Source organism: Gossypium arboreum, chromosome 9 (genome assembly GCF_025698485.1).
Source record: "Gossypium arboreum isolate Shixiya-1 chromosome 9, ASM2569848v2, whole genome shotgun sequence".
NCBI lineage: Eukaryota > Viridiplantae > Streptophyta > Magnoliopsida > Malvales > Malvaceae > Gossypium > Gossypium arboreum.
The window spans coordinates 85,075,396-85,094,665 of NC_069078.1; the positions used below are offsets into that span (position 1 = coordinate 85,075,396).

At 32.3% G+C, this 19,270-nt stretch overlaps 3 protein-coding genes across 4 annotated transcripts; 2 read left to right on the forward strand and 1 right to left on the reverse strand.

Moving 5' to 3' along the window:
• Positions 1 to 2,091: 2,091 nt before the first annotated feature.
• LOC108454376 (uncharacterized) lies at positions 2,092 to 6,119 on the reverse strand. The gene is made up of 12 exons (XM_017752819.2): positions 5,931 to 6,119; positions 5,735 to 5,818; positions 5,191 to 5,286; positions 5,012 to 5,087; positions 4,820 to 4,915; positions 4,626 to 4,699; positions 4,410 to 4,517; positions 4,137 to 4,274; positions 3,689 to 3,794; positions 3,127 to 3,335; positions 2,480 to 2,578; positions 2,092 to 2,387 (listed from the first exon to the last, which is right to left on the reverse strand). The coding sequence occupies exons 1-11, from the start codon at positions 5,982 to 5,984 to the stop codon at positions 2,510 to 2,512; spliced, it is 1,110 nt and encodes a 369-aa protein (XP_017608308.1). The 5' UTR covers positions 5,985 to 6,119; the 3' UTR covers positions 2,092 to 2,387; positions 2,480 to 2,509.
• An 843-nt stretch (positions 6,120 to 6,962) lies between these two features.
• Positions 6,963 to 9,145, forward strand: LOC108456316 (malate dehydrogenase, cytoplasmic-like). 2 transcript variants are annotated; one of them, XM_053019411.1, is made up of 7 exons: positions 6,963 to 7,076; positions 7,583 to 7,741; positions 7,819 to 7,994; positions 8,077 to 8,354; positions 8,419 to 8,554; positions 8,628 to 8,739; positions 8,830 to 9,145. In XM_053019411.1, exons 1-7 carry the CDS (start codon positions 7,001 to 7,003, stop codon positions 8,928 to 8,930), a joined length of 1,038 nt encoding a protein of 345 aa, XP_052875371.1. In that variant the 5' UTR covers positions 6,963 to 7,000; the 3' UTR covers positions 8,931 to 9,145. The 2 variants fall into 2 exon arrangements, with proteins under 2 accessions (XP_052875371.1, XP_017610404.1); XM_017754915.2 differs by having other exon boundaries at positions 6,997 to 7,452.
• Positions 9,146 to 13,843: 4,698 nt separating this feature from the next.
• LOC108454371 (E3 ubiquitin-protein ligase PRT1-like) lies at positions 13,844 to 18,671 on the forward strand. The gene is made up of 7 exons (XM_017752812.2): positions 13,844 to 14,193; positions 15,343 to 15,371; positions 15,449 to 15,628; positions 16,276 to 16,665; positions 16,759 to 16,935; positions 17,443 to 17,567; positions 18,038 to 18,671. Exons 1-7 carry the CDS (start codon positions 14,045 to 14,047, stop codon positions 18,482 to 18,484), a joined length of 1,497 nt encoding a protein of 498 aa, XP_017608301.1. The 5' UTR covers positions 13,844 to 14,044; the 3' UTR covers positions 18,485 to 18,671.
• Positions 18,672 to 19,270: the final 599 nt, after the last annotated feature.

The window sequence follows — 19,270 nt, forward strand, 5'->3', positions numbered from 1 at the left end:
ATTTTCTCTTTTTACGTGTTCCGTTACGTAGTATGTTCCCCTCATTTTGTATGAGAAATAAATACTATTCATCATGTAGTATAATAAGTGTACAAGTCTGTTGTATCATAAATATTTAGTATTGCCCTTTTTTCATGTACTCATATAGTCAATGGTGTTTATTTTATGCCTTGGTTAAGGAAATTCCTTATAAATAAGGATGAGTTGCTGAAACGGGAGCTTTTTTACATGCTTCAGTTATCTTTTTAAGACGCTCTTCAAGTGCTCTTGTAGAAAAAAGAAGTTTTTTGAACTTTTTACATTATCTTTTAGAGTGGAAAAATATATATAAGAAAAAAATTATGAGGTTTTTAAATTCTTTATTGTTGGTTGTTATTTCCTCATTTCTTAGTTATGGTTTTGTTTTATGTTCAGCAGTGACATAAGTCATATGCTTTGTAATTGCTATTACGGTAGATCCTATGTATAAAAGATCTCATGGTATTAGTTGACGACGACGAATTTGAAAATCGCAGCCAAGCATTGTAACGAAGTAAACTGTAAAATTAAATAAATATATAATATAACCATTAATTTTTTCAATTTTAATCATTTAGAAAGAATTTGTCCTCAAAATTAAATAAATAGTAGACAATTTTAACCCTTAAAAGAAATCTTGTCCTTCAAATTGAAACATTTGCCCGAGCACACGGTACTCTTTAATAAAAGGAGAAAGGATAAGTCGTTTTGTGTCACGGCGTGGCTGCTTGATTGAAGACAGCGTGCAGCCCTTATTTTTAATTAAGATGCAGGAGTTTATCATTACCCGCATTAAGTTGTGTGGGATCTGTAAGAGCAACTTGACGCCTCTGATGCGAGCAATGTGGAGGAAAGTCTTTACTTCATATTTGATCCTAACAATAATTATTTCACTTTTCTGAGCTACCAACAGATGGAGAGTGTGAATTTGACACTTCAAAGAAGGAATCCATGATGGTAGAAGCATGTTAATTCTGGCTTTCTTTGTAGCCTGGGTAGTGGGGTTGATAAGCGTTATTGTAATTAATTTTTGGATAAACTATATCAGTGCTAAATGTTACATAGCATTGCTTGCACTAATTGAATGTTTTCTTTTTTCTTCTCTTTTATAATTTAATTTTTTTCATAAAACAACTTTGAACGTCATGAATTTATAAATTAATATTCAAGTGACTTAAATAAAAACTTTCGAATAATTAATAACCTAAAAAAAAGTTTTGAATAGTTCAGTGGCCATTTTATAACTTTTGGATTAAGTGACCAAAATGTAAACTTATCAATAGTTTAGTGACTTCAATTGTTATTTACTTTATAATTTTTGGGTACGATTAAGGTATTCTTTATATCCATTTTTTGGTTAAAATTAAGGTATCCACCATCGATATCAATAACTAATCCTTCAATGCGAGTGCTCTATAAAGAGATAAACGACTTATTATAAAATATATTTCATTCCCTTTAGTGAGAACCGAACCTCCTCTATCATAATTAAATGATGAGATATTCTTTATATGCATTTTATAGTTTATGAATATTAATTTTTTTTGAAGCCCGTGCCATGGCATATCTAAAGTTCAAATACGTATTTTGTCCTGAAAATGCACCTTACCTTACTATTGCTGCAACGGTGCTTCCTCATCGCAATTATTTCCATCTCCACCAAATAATTTGCTGCATTCATTTTATAAACGTCAATGGCATCCTACATTGTGATGTTGGAGGTTGCGACCGCTCTGGCAGCTGCTAGTGCTGCATCATCCACCCTATGCTGTAGCTACTAATAACCAGATGTCATGGATGTGGGGTTAATCGAAGGGTTATAATTTAGGGCCGTAGAATGGAACCATCATGAAAATGGCATATTGTATTTTCATTTCTACTTAAATTTCTATATTCCGCTCATCATCAATGAAATATGCTTCATCTGACTTTCCGTATCACCAATGAATTATTTAACGCACTTTGTGTTCAAAAAATTAACTAAATACAAATTAATTCTTTAAACAATGAGCTTGAAAATTTTTATTTCCCAAATTAAATTTCAAAACTAAAATTTTAAACCCAAAAACTTAATTTAATTTTCAACGCTACATTATTTTTTTCTTTATTCGGAATTTCTGAAAATAATATTTCCCAAAAACAAACATTTAAGAATTGAATACAAAAGGGCAAAAAAGAAATCTACATAAAGTCAAATGGTTAAACACAAGCCAACCTTGAAAAGCATATAGATACAATCATCATGAGGCTCAATCTTCCTGTCTCATCTGCAGTCTCTTAGCCATATAACACCCGAAAATAGCCAAATCTTATGCTTGATGCTGCTACTAATTCCTTAAAAAAACCGACATTTTGTTCGCTGGATCAACCTATCCAACATCATTGAATGACCAATAAAGAAAACAGCTTCATAGATAATAATATATCCCTCAATTTCCCGTTAATAAAAGATAAATCATACCAGGCTGCTGCGAAACTGTCTTATTTCAGCTTAGTCGAGCTTGACATTAGAGTACAAAAGTGTGTCCCTTGTCAGTGGCATATTGAGAAGGAAGTAAACCTGCAGTAGTGAAAAGGAAAATGTAAATGAAAAACGGATATATACATGGCACAGTTAAAAGAAATATGATCAATCGAATAAACGAGTCTTACAGCCACACCCCAACAATTGAACAGTCATTAAAACTCCTAAATCAGTGAACAGTATAGAGGATGTGGATCAATATGGACAATGATGCAACAGACCAAAGTCTTTGCCAATGAAAACCTAGAGAAAGAATTTTCTTTTTCCCTTTTCCAGAGGATCCCAATGCTTTTTCTTGGATCCTATAGCGGGTCACTCTTTTGCACCCACTAAGTATAACAAAGTCTTGCTTTAAATCAATCATCAGAATTCAAAGCAGTATAAAAACCGATTTCTCTGAATTTTTAACTAGCTGGAAAACCTGAGGTGAAAGAACTCCCAAAGTTCATTAAAGTACAATTATTTGGTTTTACGAAATTGGATTTAAGATAGAGCTCCAGTATTACAAGAAATGTTTAAAAACAAAAAACTCTAGGAACCACGCAAAAGCTGGCACCCGACTTAATATTTCAAACAGATCTTACCCCCAGGAGAGTGGCGATGAGAAGAACAACTCCAGTTATCCATGCAAGGGTTCTTCGAACCAAAACTTGTGCAGCAAGGGTGGTATTAGTTGGAATTTTTGTTTCTGCCAACCAACGTGGAGATGGACGAGAGGTAAACATCACATTTATCAATGGTTTTGATCCTGGCTGATATGTCCCATTAAAGACAAAAACTCCAACAATTTGACCTGCCCAATAAGCGGTTAGAGTTTTAAAAAAAATCAGCAGCCAGGGATTGAGAAGGGGGGGGGGGGGAGAATAAATGCTGCCATCAACTCAAGAGAAGAAAAGCAATCGCTCAAAATTTTGTGAATAATAATATCATCACAAATGTTCAAAGATTTCAACATGAATTGGTATGTCTAGTTTTACAGAGATATATAAATAAATATGTACGTTACTGTGTTCTTTACCAAAAGTTGCCACTATGTCTGCCTTTGCATTTGTATACACAGAGTATGTAATAAAAGTAAATCTTAATCAAATGGTTTAACTGAAGACCTTTTTCATTCTATGGGAGTGTGTTCAATACTTTACCAACCTTCATATGCTGTCTGCAGTGAATCAAATATCTTTGGAAGTGTGGCAAGCAGAAGCCTCATTCCTAGCTTATCAAAACCATCAGCATCCTGCTGCTCTTGCAAAGCCTGTATTACATATATTGTTGGAGACATTAAGAGGATTAGCAAGTAGGCAAGTAATGAGGAAGCAAACATAAACGAAAGGCAATACAACTACAGACATTAAAATAACATGAAGATACATGACCAAATAGAAAAAAGAATAAGCATGTCTGATGCTTGAGGCCCATAATTAGAGACAATCCAAGAGAGTTTTAATTGATATTAAACGCCATCATGGAAAGTGAAAGGGATAAAAGAAACCTTCCCACTTAAACATGATGGTCTCCAAATATATTTTCAGGCAAGACATCAATGCATGAAAATAAAATACTACTATTAGCCAAATGAAGTCCATATGTTTAGCACCTTAATCCCATCAAAAGAACCCACTATCAACTCAGCAGGTCTATGCAAAGCCTGTGACAGATCTTCATGCATTTGCATTGCTTTCCTTATATTGTGGGACAGAGCAAACAGTTTTGATGCAAATTCCCTGTGTACTTTCTGCAAAAAACCAAAATCAAAAGCACTCCATTAGGTAAATAAGACTTCAAGACAAAATATGACTACTACTATGAAACAGCGCCAGTCAAAAACAATTCATAGAACAGCAGATAAATATTGGTTCCTGAATAAGACCTTTGACATATGAAGGTTCACATTGTCACCATTTTCCAAGGGAATTGCCAATATTCCATGCAGTGGCTTAGTAGCATCGGGTACATATGATCCACCCAACCAAGATGCCTAAACACATTTAAAAACCAATGTCACATGTGTGACCCAGATAAACAATCAAAGCGAATATAAACAACCCAGAAATTAACTAAAGCAAGCGAAGAATAATAAACTAACAAAGTCATTGATCTCTTCTTCAGGATAATCTCTTAGAGGCTCGTCCAAGGAAATAACAGATACTTGCTCTTCATCTACAAGAAAATTTATGCAGTGAACAAATACTATGAATATATGCATTCGGGGAAAATCAAAAACACAAAAATGTTATGACTACATCCACTAGTTTTATGTATTGCTAAAAGGTCAGGTACCTGGAAGTTGAATGTCCACTTTACTTGAACCAAGACCAACACTACACTTCAAGGCTTTGTGGAAGAGAGCATTCTTGGGTCCAACAACAAGAGGATCTGAAGACCAAAGAACATTTATTTAAAGCAAAACACTTGAGAGTAGTAAGGGGAGAAGAGTCAGAGCAAATGAACTTTTATGAAAAGAAAAGGTACCATCAACTCCACTAACTTCAAGCATAAAAACAGCACGAGGTCTATCAAACGGATTAGAAATGAGAACCTCATTCAGCTGCAAAAAAGCGTCAGATATCTTTGAATTAAAGCTTCTAAGAAGAGAAATAGGAAAACTAACAAATTTATTACTGAGGACAGGTAACACTAAAGAGCGTGACCTTAGATGAGCCAGCAGCTGAAAGTGTAATGGGTGGTGGAAAACCAAGCAAGACTGATGCAGTCGCACCAACTTCAGGTGACAACATTGGCTCTGACTGTTAAAGGAGACATGACAAAGGTTATTCCAATATCAGTAAGCCGCATATATATACATATGGACAAAGTAATTTCCCCTACTATCCAAAGTCCATCTAGAAACACATTGAAAAACTTTATATCATATAAAAATGGCAGACTGGCAGAAAATGATAGTAACATCAAATTATCAATACAATCTTTAACATTAATCAATTTAAAACTAGTAATAATACAAAGAACAAGAAAGCTCTTATACATAGTAAAACATCTACATAAAACAAAATCACTAAATTAAAATACTACATAAGTTCCAGATGTTATTTTCCAATTTTACATATTCTGGACAATTCAACTTAACTATCCACAATCTCTTAATACTTAAAATCTTCACCAAATTATAATTCTTGAAACCTAATTATAAATGAGTGAATTAAATTAGAGTATAAATAAATAACTAAATAAAACCTGAGAGACATCGTTAGAGGATGGAGCGCGAAGGAATTGATGAGTAGAACTGTCGATGAAGAAAACTGATGCAATAGATTCAGCCTACAGTAACAAAAATCAGACAAAGAAAGAAAGAAATTGAATCAACTAAAAGAAAAATTACAATCAGATATAATTATATGAAAATAAAACAAGAGATTTAGAGATAACAAACCCTAGAGATTGAGAAGAGAAGTGATGAGATCAGGAAAAAATCTATAATCTTCATGGTAAGAAAAATGATTTATTGAGGGAAAGCGCGAGAGCGATCTGTGTTCTGGTCTTTTACCAATTTAATCTGTGTGGAAAAAATATGGTTCAAAAAACTGTGTGGATTGAGGTAAGTATTTTACCTACAATTATTATAAGCAAAATTAAAATTGTTATCTAAAAATATTATAAGCAATTAATTAATTTTTAAAACTAAAAATATTTTTATAATCTTTATACTTTTAAATAATTTTAATAATTTTAATTATTTAAAAAATTAATTTTAAAAATTAATTAATTATTTATGTGAACAGCAAAGTTAACAACTACTTTTTCTCTTTTGAGTGATTCCACAAACAAATTTAAAAAAATTAAATAGAACTAAAATGAATTTTTGTAAACTTGAAGTTCAAATAAATTATTCTATCTATTTTTATAATATTAATTTGTCTCTTGAATTTGTTTAGAAATTTCAATTTTTTATGTGATTAGTACTTTAACTTGTATTATATCATCTAGGTTAATACCTATGCACTAAGACCGTTTATTTTTTCTAATGTGAAATTGATAATCAATCTATTAATGACACGTGATAGTTCATTAATATGCCACATGAAAAATATAAAAGAAACTTTAAAATATATAAATTAATAAAAAGTTATAATTTTTTTTTAGAATGTACCTAAATAAAATTTGTACTATTCTTTTGTTATTTTTTTAATTTATGCTTATCACATAGTATTTTGAAAAGCTGCGCATGTAATCACTAGATTAATTATTAATGTTATGTCAACACAAATTAATAGAGTTAGTGTGGAGATATCAATAAGTGATTAAATAAAAATTTAAGTACCAACTAGATATTTTTGGATAAATTCAAGGGGAAATACATATTAACACTTTTAGTTACCAGTGCTGTCCGTACGTACTGTTCTTCTTCCTTAGCAAAGCTGATTGATTCCCGTGAAGAAAACTTTATATATTTCAATTGGCCTGTAAGTATAGGAAAACCCATCATTGCACGTTTAGTTGTTAATGAAAGCAAGCTTCCATATACTGTTTTATTTATGTTCTTTGTCCTTCACCCATTTTCTTGACAATCATATGGAAGGTAGATTCTTTTCTTTATAGTAGAGAGCTCTTGATGGTTTTTTCTTTTCTTTATAGTAGAGAGCTCTTGATGGTTTTTTCTTTCATTCCTTGCACACTTCCTTTTAGCATCTGATTTCCTCATTGTGATCATCTCTGAGGTTCTTACACCAATGATATCATATACATACATATGTATATATAGTCATGAATTCAACAGAGGCCTTTATATCATCGTTTGATTTGGGAAAGCATGGAACAGGAGTATATTATTTTGCTTCAGAAAATCTTGGTAGTTCTATTTTCTGTAACTTTGTTCTGGAAGATAATCAAGCACATGTGTGGTCTATTGGTCATAGAAAAAGAGCCTGTGACGGTACTCGTTACCGGCGCTGCAGGCAAGCTTGAAGCAATTCTTGTCTTTTTATCATCTTTTTTCCTTTATCAAATATGACAAATCGTGCACATAAATCATAAATAGTTTCATTTATGCTTGTGTAGTTTCAAAAGTTTGATTTTCTTCAACAGGACAAATTGGCTATGCTCTTCTTCCCATGATTGCGAGGGGGGTCATGTTAGGCCCTGATCAGCCTGTAATTATTCACATGCTTGATATCGAACCTGCAGCTGAGGCCTTGAATGGAGTCAAAATGGAACTGATTGATGCTGCCTTTCCTCTGCTCAAAGGTATATATATGTCTCATGACTCCCATTTTCTTGGTTGAAAATTACTTATGATTTCTCGTCATGTTGTTTCGAAAAAGATGTTGTTGCGACGACGGATGTTGTCGAAGCCTGTCAGGGCGTCAATATAGCTGTCATGGTTGGCGGATTCCCACGGAAAGAAGGTATGGAAAGGAAGGATGTGATGTCCAAGAACGTATCGATTTATAAAGCTCAAGCTTCGGCCTTGGAACAGCATGCTGCTCCTGACTGCAAGGTGAGAAAACCAGTCTAATTACCAATACAAATTGTTATGAAATTTGACATCAGATATATTAGTACCAGTTCTTATCATCCAGGTGCTAGTGGTTGCCAATCCAGCCAACACCAACGCACTTATCTTGAAAGAATTTGCACCTTCAATTCCGGAGAAAAACATCACTTGCCTTACTCGTCTCGATCATAACAGAGCATTAGGCCAAATCTCTGAGAAGCTAAACGTTCATGTTAGTGATGTGTGGAATGTTATCATATGGGGAAATCACTCGTCCACTCAATATCCAGACATTAATCATGCAACTGTCAAAACCACAAATGGAGAGAAATCTGTTAGAGATGCCATAGCAAATGATAATTGGTAACAAGAAACCCCTAGTTATGCTTTTTAATAAGTTTCCAATCGTTATAATAACTCTTCCTAGGTTGAACACCGAGTTCATTACCACGGTGCAGCAGAGAGGGGCCACCATTATCAAAGCTCGCAAGCTATCGAGTGCATTGTCAGCTGCAAGTGCTGCTTGTGATCATATACGTGATTGGGTTCTTGGAACACCCAAGGTCGTTAATCTTTATTTTTACATTGCTTCTTGTATTGACAACTCTATTATTTACTTTGGGTTCATTTGTTCAGGGAACATGGGTGTCCATGGGAGTGTACTCTGATGGGTCATATGGAATTCAGCCTGGCATTATGTACTCCTTCCCAGTTACATGTGAGAAAGGACAATGGTCAATTGTTAATGGTAAGTTGCATTCACTTCGACCATGCCAAAATTGATGCATACTTGAGGCAATGATTTGCTTATTTGAGAATATTTCATTGCAAATGGCAGGGCTCAAGATAGATGAATTGTCGAGGGAAAAAATGGATGCAACGGCGAAAGAGCTGATGGATGAGAAAACACTTGCCTATTCTTGCCTGATTGATGATTAAGTGAATGAATAGTTGGAGACTAATCAGTAGCTAATGAACTCATGAAAATCATTATCATAGTAATAATAAGGGAGAATAAGGCATTTTATTCTATTTGTAAATCTTTATCCAGGCTAACTTTGTGTTTATTTGCAGTGAACATCTGTCTTTATACATAAATTTGCAAAATTTCTCATTTACCTCAATACTACGTTAATTGAGGATTCCAAAATAAATATTGGATACCAATGTGTCAAATACGATAATTTTTTTAGCAATGAAAGATGAAATTATATATATTCAATTAACACAATTATGGTAATAAATAATTCTAGCCTAGTTCAACTTGTGTAGCAAGAATTGGTCATAGTAGCAGTTTAACTGTTAACCGATTAAATTGGATGAATCAGCCCAATTAGTTTATTTTGTTTTGTTCTGTTTTTAATAATTTATTTAATTAAATTCGTCTAATTGGTTTGACTATTTTAGGATAGACTTATTTCATTTAGTTGGTTAGTTTTATGGATAAAGTAACTTTTAATTCTTGAATTTGATAGGTTTTCATTTTGATCCTTAAAATTTTTTTATATTAATCTCTAAACTTGACAATTTTTCTAATTTAATCCATGAACTTGAATTTTATTTAGTTATATATGAGTCCACATTATCACCCAATTTTTTAAAATATATATTTTTTCTTTATAAGTTGTAATTTGTAATATTTTATTTTATATAATTTTTAAAAGATAGGTGACTATGTGACACAATCTTAAAGTACCATGTTATTACTCTTGAATGAAATTTAAGTTCGAGGATCAAACTGGAAAAATTAACAAGTTCTAAGACTAATATAAGAAAGTAAAAAACGAAATCGAGAAAAATTATCAAATTTAAAAACTAAATGTTGTTTTATCTCTTAGTTTAACACATTTACTAAAGTTGAAGCTTTGGCTAGGGATGTAAAAAAAGAAATAGTTCGATGAATCAACATGAATAATTTGACTTTTGTTGATTTATATTCTTTTGTCAAGTTAAATACACAAATTTTTATCAATGTTTCAAATTTTCATCCTTCAAATTTTCTTTAGACCCTACCATATTAAACTAATAGATAAGCATTAATGGTGAAAACTCGTAAACTTTTACTCGATATTTGGATTAATTCCACTATTTATCCTCTAATCTAAATTTTAAAACATTTTTATTGAGTTATTAAAGTATTAATATTGTATCAATTAAATTTTTATACACTGATCATTTGTTTGTGAAATTAAATGTCAAATCAATTTTGTTAATAAATACATTGATAATACTTAGATCAAATAGTTTATATAAACACGTGAATAAAGTTGAAAAAAAACATGTGCATAAATAATTGTATGGACAATTTAAATTTAATGTATTGAAAAATAGCTCTTAAAATATTTGATAGTTAAGCTCACGGATAAATTTAATTAATATAATATTAATATTTTGAGGATTTAATTAAAATATTTAAAATTTTAAAATTAATTTAAAATTTTGATAATAGTTTGCAACATATCATGTAATTAAACCATCAATATTTATATAAGCTTCCTGGAATGCATAAAAATTTTGTCTTTTCTAACTTTTCCCACCTTCCACCATTAATACATCTTGTTTTATTTCTTGTTCTCTTTTGCATACCATAAACTAAAGACCAGACACAGTGGTCCGCCTGCACCTCTTCTTCATTCATTCATGGATTACCATCCCTTCTCCATTACTGGGCGGGGGCTGCTTTCTATTTCTTTTTCATAACAATTCCATGGCGGCTGCTTCTAACGAAATTTTCACTCCACAAAGCAACTCAACGAACACACACTTTACCCTCCTCTTCATCCTTCTTCTCCTCCTCGTTTTGCCGGTCTTTGCTAGCCGACCGCCGCCAGCCTGTTCCTCTTCCTGTTACGGCCAACTTTTCTCATCATCATCATCATCATCATCGTCATCATCTTCTTCTTCTTCTTCCCCAACGTCAGCTCAAAAACCGGCCTCGAATTCGCATCCGTTTCCGGCACCGACGACCGCCGCCGCCCAAGGCAGTCCTAGAGATCGACGGTTCAAAGGTGCTGCTCACGAGGTGCCTAGTGGACCGAATCCTGAATCCAACTAGTAAGCTCAAAAGGAAGCATCACATTTCACCACCACTACAAGCTGCTTCCTCATTCTCAAATATTCCCTTTTTTTTCCTTCTCATTTTACACTTTCCTTTGATGTGTTACGCTGGTACATGCATGGAAATATAGGCATTTATGATATATTTACATGTACTGTATGACATTTTTGTTAAAGGATAGATGAAGATATATAAGGGTTTTATCCACTTCAATTTTTTTTTTTAGTTAGCATGGCATGGTATGTTTTTCTCAATATGATTTTACTCGGAGTTAGTATTTATTCAATAATTAAAAATTAATTATAAATATTAATATAAAATATTTTAAAGTTTTTAATATTTTTTGAATAATGCTATGAGCTCTCATAAGTAATATCGATTTCGAACATGGTAAACATTAGTTTATAAATTAAATTAAATTTCAAGTACCTGTTATATGTTGGATTTTGATAATATGTAATTGGAGAGATTTGATTTTGTTTTCAATTATTGAGGTTAATCAGTAATCAATTATTGAGGTTAATCAGTAATCAATCTGTCCCGATCTCATTGCCAATTGCCCATTGAATGCCCCCAAAAACATAGCCCTCTATAAGTATGATCCCCGTAACCATACTACCCCTGTTAGACTGGCACCTAGCTACTAAGAGACCTCCATCGTGGTGCCTCAAAATAGCTCCATAGCCCATTAGTTGTCCATACTGCGCAGTGCTGGAGTCAACATTAAAGTTTCAGATCAACTGACCCGTTCGCTAATCACTAGGACAAGCTATTTGAAGTCTCAAACAGCTAGACGCTGTGCACAATAAAAGTTGTGCATGTAATTACTGCACACCACTCAGTAATTACAGTAAAGTCAATGAAGGGTCTCACTTTGGTAATAAAAATTTACCTCTCATCCCCAAAATTTTCTAGCATCCTGGGAGCATCCTAGTCCAGTGCGTAGTTCATTTTGTTCACAAAGTAAACACCAGAGCCCACAACACGTAGGCACGTGAAAGGCTTAGTAACTTCGCATGCATGAATGATCCTGGTAATGACTCATTTCGTGCTCTTTAGATGTTTCTTCCAAAACAAAAAGCCTTACAGATTACCCAACTGATGGGGGATTCTCATGTCCCGGTAGTTCCATGCCATAAGCGTCACTTAATCTTTGGTGTAAATCATATTGTGATCAATTGTCTTCTCGCGGACTATACTCTTTTTCTCCATATCTATCGGCTTTGCCCCAAGTTGAGACTCGTATAGCCCATCACGTGAGTAAACGCATGTGAGATTTGGTTACCCGTTTTCTTATCTATAGGCTTTGCCCCAAATTGAGAATCATATTCCATTTCCCGAGTTTAATTTGCTCGTATTCACCTCTATCTGACCCACATATTTACAGCCCAAAAGATGCTTAATGTAAATTTTAATATTTTGATATATGTATGTATGTATGTTATAGTTTAATTATTTCATATAGTCAACCAAATCAATAGTTTAAGAGAAACCTTTTCTTAATTTAAAGTTTTGGATGAATTTATATTCATAGTTAAAATTTCCACTACTCAATCTTCCCTTCATTGTGTAAAAAAATTCATATTATATTTATATAGCATCTATATTATTATTTAAATCTTTAATTAAGTAAGTGTCATGGATTAATTGACTAATAATTTAATTGGAAAAAGATTAACTTACCCTTTCTATTAAACAATTACTATTATTATTTGATAATTTTTATCTTTTATTATTTTATATAATTTTAAATTAAAATAAATAAAATTAACATATACAATGATTAAACACATATTCAATATATAAATAAATTCTTTATCATTACACTAATAATCATTAATAAATATTTTTATATAAATTATTTTCTCTTACTAATATCGTATATATAATATAATTGATTAAATTGATATCATAAATTAAATTAATATTTTAAATAAGTAATCTTTATGAGTCAAACAAAGCAAATCGACAAATCTCTTCATAAGTTGAGAAAATTAATGAAAATACTTTATTGGAACAATACTTTAGATTGAGACAGAGGTGCAGCAGCTACTCAGTTTGCTCTAGGCTAGACTTAGAACTTAAAATTTTCAATATCAAACCAGCGTAGGCTCATTTACTGTTTAATTTATAAAAATAATCTTATATTAATATTTTTATAATTAAATTTAAATATTTTTATTATCTTTAACTAGTAAAACAGGTGAATTGGGTTGTTGGGCTTCGACCTAGAAATTTTTACAATCAAATGTAAATTTAGTTGGATTGATGAGCATTTCTAGTTCGTGAAGGATCAATTTAAAATTTTGATTTATAGTTTAGGGAGGTACGATGAAATTAAACATTTTATTTATATCTAATTTTGGTCAATTACACTTAATGTAATTAAATTATTAGTAAAATTATATTTTGGCCACTCAAATTTAAAAAGTTACAAAATTGTTACTAATTATTTAAATATTTTCATTTATCATAATATTAAAATCGCTATTATACGACCTTTGTTCTCACTGCTTGCTCTAATCTAAATCTTTTATTCTCTTTCTCTTGTATAATTCCGGAGTTTTTTCATAAAACAACATTGAAGATCACAAATTTATGAACTAAAATCTAAATAATTTTTTTATCTAATTTTCCACATTGAATATTAGATCAACTTAGATTCAACCTATGTCATTCTACTCCTCGATGGGTACTAATTCACCGTACCAATCATCAAATAATTTAGTATTTAAATGAAATTCTCCATTCTAAAAATAAGTTACCAAAATCTAAACTTTGGCCTAGTTTACACATCTAATTTTTACAGTCTTAACATTTTCTCCATGGAACACATTTTTTTAATTTCATTTTCATAGTATAATACATAAACAGAGTGTGTAAATAGGTAGGTCCAAGTAGGGCAGAGCTCAGAAACGCAAAAGGCGTCTTCTCTTCCACCAACTTGTTGGCCTTCTTGTTTCCTTTCATCTTTCTTTCCTTTTCAGAAAAAAAAATGGAAAAAGAGGAGAAAATCAATGTTAATATCGATGAAACCCTAACAGAAACAGAGAATGAAGAACATGTTGAAGATGAAAAAGAAAGACTTGATGTTAACCTTCCACCTGAGGAATTTCCAAACGAGTTCCAATGTTGCGTTTGCCTGTAAATTCCTTTTCCATTCCCTCCTCCTCCTTTTCATTTTCATTTCCTTTAATTACAGCTTATATTATTGATTTTCTTTTCTCTTCTTCATGTGTATGTATTTATATATTGACGATTTATTTAGCATGATTATTTCGAGTTTATCATCAAACTATGTGATCTCTGAGAATAATCTTATTCGAAGGATAGTTTAATTGTAAATTTTAGAATTTTAGGAATTATATTTATAACTGCAAACTCTAGGGTTATATATCTGAATTAATGTTGAATTTAGGTTTAGAAAGTAGGAATTGTAGCTATTAAGTTATCGAGGTTTGAGACATTGACTGTGCTATCTATTAAGTTGTTTTGTCCCTCTTTTTGTTAGATAAGTTTTAGAAGAAAAAGAGCTTGAATAATGCTCAATCTTAGCGGGTTTTTGGTGCCGCTAACTTTAATCTCAGCTTTATTTATTGGTTTAAGCATGTTGTGAATTCTTTGAAGGTTGAAAACTGGAGCTTTCTTTTAAGCGATGAATCTCAGTATAAAGATAAGCTTGTCAAAACCAAAATTCCACATCTGGCTGTCTTCTAACTGTAGCAACCTCATGGTTGTCTAATGGCTTATTTGTAATCATTTGCAGAAAGTGTGCTTATCCGGGAACTTGTGAAATTTGACAAAAATGTGGATAATGTCCATTTCTATGGGAACTTGTTTACTTCATTGCTCTGTTCCTTTATTTCTTGTAATACCAACATATATAAATCATAATTCGCATTATGCTTGTCAATTCTTTTCAAGTCAAGTTTTTGGGTAGTTTATGAGCAAATAAGAATCATAATACCTATCAATGATCCGAAGTTAATAGCTACATTGTTCTGGTTCTTCATTTTTCTCAAAGTACCGTATCTGACATCTGTGTCTGACGAATATTTGGACATGAGTATGGGATATGACCCTTCTAGGACCCTCCAAATAAATGAAAAATCTTAGAAAATTTTTAACATATTTTGTCTGACGCTCACACCTATTAATTTAGGTTAATAGTTTAGTCACAAATCCTATATGGTATATGACTTCTTACAATTTGTGTGTACTTTGTGGTTATTAGTTTATTGGAGCTCTATTTCCTTGGATACCTTCTGAAGGTGATTTCCTTTTGTGTTCCAGGGAACTCCTTTACAAGCCTGTTGTATTAGGTAAGAAGGCAAAATGCTCGACTAACTTCTGATAAGTAATTTTACCTGTAAGCCACCTTTACTTTCCATATTTGCAGCCTGTGGCCACATGTCATGCTTCTGGTGTGTCTATAATGCAATGAATCATGTTTATCAGTCAAATTGCCCCATTTGTCGGTGCCCATTCAATCATTTCCCAAGTGTCTGCCAATTGCTGCACTTTTTGCTTCTGAAGTTGTATCCTATAGCCTATAAGAGAAGGGAAAGACAAGTCCAAGGTACCTTTGTTTTTTCTCTCTCATTTTCTTTAAATTCTCAAAAATCTGTTAACAAATTATAAGTTTGGGGGAAAAAGGTTTGTTTCTATCATCTTTTAGTCAATGACCCAACTCTTCTGAAAATTTTATTGAAGTTCTTAATTCTCAGATGGTGGAGAAGTGTTTAGTTTTCTTATGAAATTGATCTCTTCTACTAATAGTAAATATTAACACTGATGAACTCCAACTTTGCTTTAGAATACCAAAGATACTTATGCTTTCAATTATGTGAATTATGAACTAGTTGCATAATACTAATATGCTCCAGTAAGATCTGAGGAAATCCATAAGATGCTTGGAAGAAAAACTTTTAATCGTGTTGCTGAGTTCCACTGAAAGATTTGTGATAAAGAAATTCACATATTAGAATGACTTTGCTGCCAAAAACCAGGGAGAAGATATTAGCACGCTGACTAAAGATTTTTATTATTATAAGATGGGAAAACTTTTCTTCACAGATGTTGTGATCAGTTTCATTATTTACTTTGGTGCTTGCTCATTTGATCCCCCCTCCCTCCAAGAAAAAAACATTCCTCATGTTGGAAAATGATGATGCTTTGTGTTTTCTTTAATTTTTTTTTATGTCCTTTTCTTGTTTCCTTGTGCAGAAGAAGAGAATGAAGCTGGCCGCTTCTCACTTCAATTTGATAAAAATTTAGTTGAACCAATGCCTTGTGAGAATTCAGATATTTTCAGGAATAACCAAAACCAGCCTCATCTTGAAATGGACATTTATTCAGAAAGTTGTTCTAAGGATCAGGAATCATCCTCATCCAGAGATTCACTAAAAATGACCATGCAGGATGAAAATGGTATAGCAAATAAACTGACGACATCTTCAAAGGACCCTGAAGTTTCTAGAAATGAACCCAATGAAGGAAAGAGTTGGATCCAAAATGAGTTTGAGCATAAAGATCAAAAGGTTGCTATTGCTGATTTACTCTGTGCTGCATGCAAGAGGCTGCTTTTGCGACCAGTTGTTCTCAATTGTGGCCATGGTAGTATATATTAATTTTATCTGTTGTCCCAAAAGCCAAAGGGTTAGAGGATATTGTTGTTGATCATTTACTTTAGTTTCTTCTTTGTTGCAGTATATTGTGAATCTTGTTTTCTTATTCCGAAAGATGAAATCCTTATGTGTCAAGTCTGTAAAAGCTTGCAACCAAATGGATTTCCTAGTGTTTGTTTAATTCTGGAGCAATTCTTGGAGGAGCACTTTCCTGAAGAATATACAGAAAGACAGAGGACTTTACTCAAAGAACACAGTTGTGAGCATCTTACTCTCAGAATCATTGATGATGTTTATCTCATTTATTTTGACGATCAATTGAATTAGGCTATTTGGATCATTTGCACTTTGCTTTCATGTCTTGTGAAAAGATAGAATTTAAACCCTATATTCTTTTCTCTTGGTTTCTTTTGGGACTTTATCAAGAGCTAAATAATTATAAGAAAATGGGGTGGAAAAGCTAAATATTTAATTAACACCTGCAGCTGCTTGGGTTGTTCTTGGTTTTCTCTCTCCCCTCAAATGCTTATGCATCTACAGACATTCAAAATACTCTTATGCTTTAATTGAATCTTTCTTGATGAAAAAAAAATTGTCTTCTGTTTCATGCATTGTTAACCTGACAAGACAACTACGTGTGTTTTAAAGTACTTCCTCTGTTGGTGACGCTCCCCACAGGCTTGAACTTCATAGATCATTTTGATTAATTAAGTTTTACTACCTTGTTTTCAATTTAACGCATTTCTGCCATTAAACTTGGGCTTAGGTTCAATACAAGCTCAACGAGATGCAAAGCGGTCAGCAGCATCAATGTCCATGGATTTCTACTCATCATGGTTTCTTGGCAATGGGCCAAAAGTTCATATCGGAGTGGGCTGTGATTATTGTGGGGTAAGTTTTCAGTAATTAGTACTAAATTAGCGTAATAGGTTTTCCAATATTGTATTCCTTTTATTTATTTCATTATTGATATGATGACTACTAGAGTATGCGAAACATACTATAACTGATTTTTGAGAAAGGAAAAGAAAATCCCTATATCCCCTTTCTCCCTCTACTTACATGCTTGATATTGTAATTACAGGTTGAGATCTAGAAATGGTTATTATTATCATAGCCTATGGTTTTATTAGCATTCTATATTCCTATCATGCTCACCAATTTAAAGCTAAAGCTCTTTTTAGTTTAAGTCCTTGTTTGTTTGTTTTATATCCCATGGTTGGAGAAATTTCTTCTGTAATTTTCGATGCCACCACAAAGTGGATGGTGGGTGATGTTTCGATTTGTAATCGCACACTGTTATGTCCTGTTGTTGGCAGACACTTTTAATGAATATGCCAATTTCTTACAATTTGTTGCAGATGACTCCAATTATAGGGGAGAGATACAGATGCAAAGACTGCGTGGAGAAAATAGGTTTTGACCTATGCGAATCATGCTACAAAGCTCCGGCTAAGATCCCTGGTCGATTTAATCAGCAGCATAAACCCGAACATCAATTAGAAATTGAACAGCCTGTAAGCCTAATTGACTTTCTATCCAGGCTGACCTCGGAACAATCCGATGATGATATCTCAGATGCACCTGGACATACCGACAATGCTTCACATATGCCTCTGTTGTCAGCCAGTGTTCAACAAGATGAAGGTGATGGTTCTCAAGACCCTGAAGATGTTTCTCCTTCTCTGATTTTATCAGTTGATGTGTCATTGGATCAAGAGGATGATTCTGATGATCCAAATGATAATATTTCATCAGATACGATAAATCAAGGGTTTAATCCTGTTAATTCATGCAATTACTCTTAGAGAGTATGCATAAAAAAAGTTTAGGGCTGGAATTTCTGTATTTATAATTTCTTCCCCCCCCCCCCCTTTTTTTTTCCTAACCACAGAAAAAACAGTTGTGTAATTCATAATCCGTAATGATGATAAAATTATTGCTTAGATTTTATACTTCAATACTTTGAAAAGCATGATTTTACTTTTATCTAAATCACTTTTTCATATTGGTATTCAAGGTTTATTTTTATAATTTTAAAGTCCCATATTTAAATATCATCGGATTTAAACTAAATTTATTTTTTACGATTTAATTATTTAATTATAATTATTGAGATAAATTCAATGCCCAATACCATTTTTCGAATGCAAATACACATGGAAGGAAAACGAATTGATAACATAATACATTAATCTTTAAAAATACAATATTTTTTCATTTAATTAAGTTGTTAAAAATTTAAATTTAAATCATTAATATTTTAGAGGAGCTAAAATTAAAATATTATCGTTTTTTTTTTAAATCCAAAAGTTAAAATATTACCATCTAAGAAAAGCTTCATATATTATTTTTTTCAACAAACAAAATAATTGCCTTGCTAGCTCAATTGGTTGTAACTTTTTGTTACTAACACAAGGCGAACCTGCTGGACAAATAAGTTATTATTTATTTTTTTTATCTGTAAGTTGCACGCAAATGTTACCGCGTGATTTCCAAAACAAACGTCGTCAATTTTTAGGCGTCTAAATGGGTAAATTTTTAAAATAGTCACATTTATTTGCTTCAGATTACATTTTAGTCACTTATATTTG